General features: G+C 41.2%; 1 protein-coding gene across 2 annotated transcripts in view; it reads right to left on the bottom strand.

Annotated features, from left to right (window-relative positions):
• The window catches only part of ap5z1 (adaptor related protein complex 5 subunit zeta 1), a 71,519-nt gene that overhangs the window by 14,801 nt on the left and 51,073 nt on the right, over nucleotides 1–5,645 (bottom strand). For both annotated transcript variants that reach the window (XM_043711907.1, XM_043711908.1), the window contains exon 13: nucleotides 3,404–3,515. In XM_043711907.1, the coding sequence (XP_043567842.1) occupies nucleotides 3,404–3,515 (112 nt within the window). The remainder of the gene's footprint in view (nucleotides 1–3,403; nucleotides 3,516–5,645) is intronic.

Below are 5,645 nucleotides of genomic sequence, written 5' to 3'. Positions count from 1 at the left end.
GGGCGCTGGTTCGAGCCGGGCCCGCGAATTGCAACCCGGTAGGCCCATTCCACCCTTACCTGGCCTGATCCAGCCTCCAGATTTAAAAGCTGTGGCAGCCACTGCTCGAGGAACGCTGTAAGCTGGCCTTCCTCTTCCCGTTCGGGAAGGCCCAGCAAACGAATATTTTTTCGACGACCTCTATTCTCGAGGTCATCAATGTGGTTCTCTAAGGTCCGGACTCGCTGTTCGAGAGTCCGGACCTGATCCACGGCTGATTGCGCTGTAGTTTCGGAGGTCGCGGCCTTTAGCTCCACCCCTCCGACTCGGCACTCGGTTTCTTTAATGTCTCGGTCGTGCTTTTGCAGCGCGGCCGAGAGTGAGTCCCATCGGCTTCAGGATTCTTCAATAAAAGAGTCGATCTTCGCATCCAGTTTGGAGATGATTTCCACAAGGCTTGTCACTGTAGGTAAGTCCCCCGGGGCGGCTGTGGACGCCTTAGCTGCAGCTGGAGAGGGTGGGGAGGGGTTTCTGCTTGCTGAGAGCTGCGGGCTCCCTTCCCTTTGGTCATTTTTACTAAAGATTAGATTGTTTAAATTTAATACTAAGCAACTAATTAAATTAAACAGCAATTTTAAATGATTTGGTGAGTGTGGTGGGGGTGGGTGGCCCACTTTGCTCAAGTCTTGGGAGGAGCACTTGCTGGGTCGCCATCTTGGATCCCCATAATGTTAACACTAAAGAGAAGACCAACTATGCACTTTAGGCCAGAGAGCCTTTACGCGGCGTGAAGCTGAATACAGAGCCTATTATTTAGCAACTTTTCCTGCACCTAGGGAAAATCTCATGGTAACTAAAACTCTCACTTGTGCTGAGATTCTATGATACAGTTGTCAACTCCACAAAGTCTGATTCTCTGTCAGTGATAGATGTTCTAACCTCAAGTATTGTAAATTCTCATTCTGGTATACTCTAAAAATAATCATCTGTAACTAGCAATGAGAGAAAAAAATACAGAAGACATATGGATTTGGGGCCAGAATGAGGCACTCATGACTCAGTACCAATTTAGAGAGCAATCAGGGTTTTTAAATATATTTTCTAGTGTCTCATAATTTGATAAGATTAGCTTTATTGTCCATCTCTCATTGTCCAGAAATAGTGGCAGAGTCTTGAAGATGCCCGACACCCGAGAAGCCCAGATTGGAGGTGACCAGGTAAACATCACCTTCCACAAACAGGGAGATTGTGACATAAGGGTGAAGGCAGTGCACTGACAATCCAGAATCCTAGGCTAAATGTTCTAGGCACATGGGCTCAAATCGTGAAATTAGAACATAATGTAATGTGGAAATAAAAGCTAAAGTCAAAGAATTCAAAGAGCATTGCTGTTTTTGGACAAAATGCGGACAGTTAGGGAACATTGCTGTAATCCAAAAGTCATCAATAGTGTTAAAGCATAGAGGGCAATTCAGCAGAGGGAAGGCAATATTGGCAAAACATCTTCTTTTACACCTTTTGTGGATATGCCGGGTTTTCAACCGGAGATGACAGATTCAGGCTTTAAACGTTGGGCAGCTAGGGGTGCGTCTTGCATGGGCGATTTATTTGAGGGAGATTTTATGATGTCCTTCAAACAGTTAGCATGGAAATACGAGTTAATAGGGACCTTTTCCATTTTTTTTTCAAGTTAGGGATTTTATTCAAAAAAAAATTACACCTTCGACTGATCCCTACAAATCCAACATAGAAAGGGGGGTGCTCAGTGCTGAGAATATACTTTGCCAGTACTTTATATCATCAATTGGGGGGGGGTGCCCCTCAGATGGGTTTGATTGACTCTGCAGGGTGTGGGGGAGAGAGCTAGGTGTTGAGGCTTCCTTAGAGGCATGGGGATATATTTGGGAAAATGCAGGAAATATCAATTTGCAATCGGACCCATGCCTTACAATTGAAGATTCTCCACAGAGTCTACTTGGCTCCAGACAGTTCGTCAAAATTTAAACCAGGGGTATATTCACCATGTCCCAAGTGTAAGGTTGGTACGGGCACCCTTACCCATTTGTCTCTGGTCCTGTGGTAGGCTCCAAACATACTGAAGCACTGTGGCAGGTGCAATGGAGAGGATTTTGGGTGTAAGGGTGGAGAAGGACCTGATTTCTCTTCTTCTGGGCCTGCCCAGTGTGTTCCCTGCAGATGTGCATAAGACAAGACTTTTCAACATCCTCAGTTTTTGCGCAAGAAAGAATATCTTGCTAGGTTGGGTATCCGAAAACCCCCCAGGCCTGTCGGGTTGGTGGAAGATTGTTATGGAGCATATTCCCCTGGATTTTCTCACAAGTATGGTACACCACAAAACTGAGAATTTTTATAAGATATGGTAGCCCTTTTTGGAATACCTTGATATAGATTTATCTGCCACACTAACAAGGGCTTTTATATAGCCGTAACGACTGGTTTCATGAGTCCGTTATCCGGGGAGGAGGAACTGTGAATGTATGAGTGTCTTGTTTGGCTGAGCGGAGTTATTACTACTTATTAGTTTGTTGTTTTTTTTATATATATTCTATATATGATTATACATTTGTACATGAGGGTGGGTTGGTTTTTTTTATTTGTGTTTTTTTTGTAATGTTTCAAATTGTATTGTTTCGTATTTGTTGTAATATTTAAAAAAAAATTTTTCAATAAAAATATATTTACAAGAAATTCAAATAGCAACTATTCAACCTGTAGATTGTTACAAAAATCCAACTGACTCATTAATGTCAGGGAAGGAAAATCTACCATCCTCACTGGATGATTCCAGACTCTCAGCAATGTGATTTAATTGCACTCCAGAATGACCTCACATTAAGGACAACAATGGAATGGGCAATCAAATGCTGGCCTTGAAAGCAAATGGCCACATCCCTTTTTAAAAAAAACCAATAAATTTACTAAATATTTACACAACCTGACAGTTTCATAGCCACTTTTACTAACACTAGCTTTTTATTTTTAAATTGATCGTTTCTTTCCCCTTTTTGAAATGGGTATTTAGAAATGGAATTTAAATGCTCAAAAGGTACAGGGTGATATTTGAACTTGTGTTCTCTGTATTATTAAACCAGGTTTCTCAACTACTAATTTAGTAACATAACCATTCACCACCATTTGTAGGGCAATATAAACTGGAAACAAATTATTTTCTTTTCAAATAAAAGCAAAACTACTGTAGATGCTGGAATTCTGAAATAAAAACAGAAAATTCTGGAGCTCAACAAGTCAGACAGCATCTGTGGACAGAGAAACAGAGTTAACATTTCTAGTCTGGTATGACCTTTCTTCTGTCAAGTCTTTTTCAATCAGAATCAGTGAAGCAGGCTGACGCTGATAAATACCCAAGCAATTCATGAGGTCTGTTATAAAGATGTTTCATTACCTTGATGACAACATTGAAGAAAACCTGCAACAGAATGGGAACAGTCTGAGCACATTGTACAACTCTAGGCCGCTGAGCCATGTCCAAAAGCGCCTCGTGAAGCAGATTTAATCTAGGAAAAAGGTATTACATCCTCAATAAGTAGAGAAAAATACTTGCCATTTTCACCTCTTCATTTACTCAACAGATAGTTATTCCATGCTGCAGAAATGTTAATTCTCTAATATCTTCTTGCTGTACAAAAACCCTGATTACTGTTAATATTTTAACCTTCCTTTAGATTGCTCCCTCCCCCAAAGTGCCCCACCTTATTCATCCATCTCAGTCAATACACTTCTTAAGCATATCACTAGAATACACACACAGTCTCCCAAGTTGAAAGGTTTCTTTCTTCCTTCCTTCCCTTTGTAATGTGTCTGCACTGGATGATCCTTAAGAGGAGATGAAGAATCACCAAACAACTATAGAATTTCAATGCCACTCACTTCTAGCTCTTGGTCTGTAGCTGATTAGGTCACGGCACTACAAGTTCCTATCTAATATAGTTAAGTGCAATGACTTTGACTCTCCCAAACTTTCAGACAACGAGTTCCATAGTCCCACTACCCTCTGCAGAAAAGACTCTTTGAATTCCCCACATCCGTCCACCAACTATTTGAAAATCTATGCACCTGTGTTCTTGTCAGTAAGATCACTTAATGTGTTCCATCCCCTAACTATGTGAAACCATCAATGTTATACTCCTCAATCAAATCCCCCCTCAACCTCTTCAGTTTCAAAGACATCCTCATAAATCTAGTCTGTACCCACATTAGTGCAAACTCAGCCTTCCTATAATGCAGTGACCAGAAATATACACAATGCTTTAGGTCTGACCAAGTTAGTGCTTTATACATCCTATTACAACCCCTCCACTCTTCTATTCTCATATACACATTCTTCACCACATTATCTACTTAACTTGCTACCCTCCAGAATCTACAGAGATGACCTCCTAGGTCTCTTTCTTTCGCATTTTACATTATCTGCTTATTGTGTAATGCTTTTATTTGCCCCTCAAGTTTATCTCACTTCGCTGGACTGAACACTTGCCAATTTTCAGCTCACTCAAACTGATCCATCGATGCACTCCTGCGTTCTACACCTTCCTTCCTCACTTTCAAGCACAGAGCCAGTTTTTGTTTAATCTGAAAACTTCTTAATCACTCTTCTGTATATGTAGCATGAAATACAAGAGACCCAGGAAGGAGATCCACAGAACCCCACTGGACAGAGCAGTCCAGTACACCAACACCATTGACCTTTTGCTTCCTGCCACAGAGTCAATTTTGGGTCCACTTTCCTTTGGATCCTGCATGTTTTTGGTTTTTCAAATCCACCTGGCCAGCTCAGGGAAATGTAGAAGAAAACCCATGATTAAGAATCAGCACATGCTTTAACCACTACTTCAGCACATCCAAAGCATTTTACAAAATATTAAGTAATTTTCAAGTAAATGTCATTTCTGTTACATTACAGAAGCACAGCAGTTAATTTGTACCCAATAAGACCTCACAAAAAGCAATGAGATAAAAGACCAAATAACCCGCTTTGGGGTCTTGGTCTAGCATTGTTCGAGGCATAGATATTACTCAGGACAGCCTTACAAGAATGTTCTCGATTATTCCTGTTTGCTGTAATGTCAGGACCTCATATGTGTTATTTTAATGTTTCAATGTGCATAGAATATTTCAACTAGATAAAGTTTTTCTGGCTTTTAAGTGAAAATATCAAATCACGTCACCTGCATCTAAAACACAATTCCCAGATTCGGAGATGCCGGTGTTGGACTGGCGTATACAAAGTTAAAAATCACACAACACCAGGTTATAGTCCAACAGGTTTAATTGGAAGCACACTAGCTTTCGGAGCGACGCTCCTTCATCAGGTGATTGTGGAGGGCTCGATCGTAACACAGAATTTATAGCAAAAGTTTGCAGTGTGATGTAACTGAAATTATACACTGAAGAATTGATTGTCTGTTAAGCCTTTCATCTGTTAGAATACAGTGATAGTTTCACTTCTTTCATGTGTAAATCACACACAGAGTGTGTCTTAAGTCTGTGAGGGGGTGCATGTGTGGGAGTCTGTGTGTCTATAAGGGTGTGTGTGGGTGTCTGTGCGCGCGTCTGTGTGTATCTGTGTCCGTGTGCGAGTGAGAGTGAGAGTGAGAGTGAGAGTGAGAGTGAGAGTGAGAGTGAGA

The sequence above is a fragment of the Chiloscyllium plagiosum genome, chromosome 21 (assembly GCF_004010195.1).
Source record: "Chiloscyllium plagiosum isolate BGI_BamShark_2017 chromosome 21, ASM401019v2, whole genome shotgun sequence".
Classification (NCBI taxonomy): domain Eukaryota; kingdom Metazoa; phylum Chordata; class Chondrichthyes; order Orectolobiformes; family Hemiscylliidae; genus Chiloscyllium; species Chiloscyllium plagiosum.
This window is presented reverse-complemented; position numbering and strand designations above follow the sequence as displayed.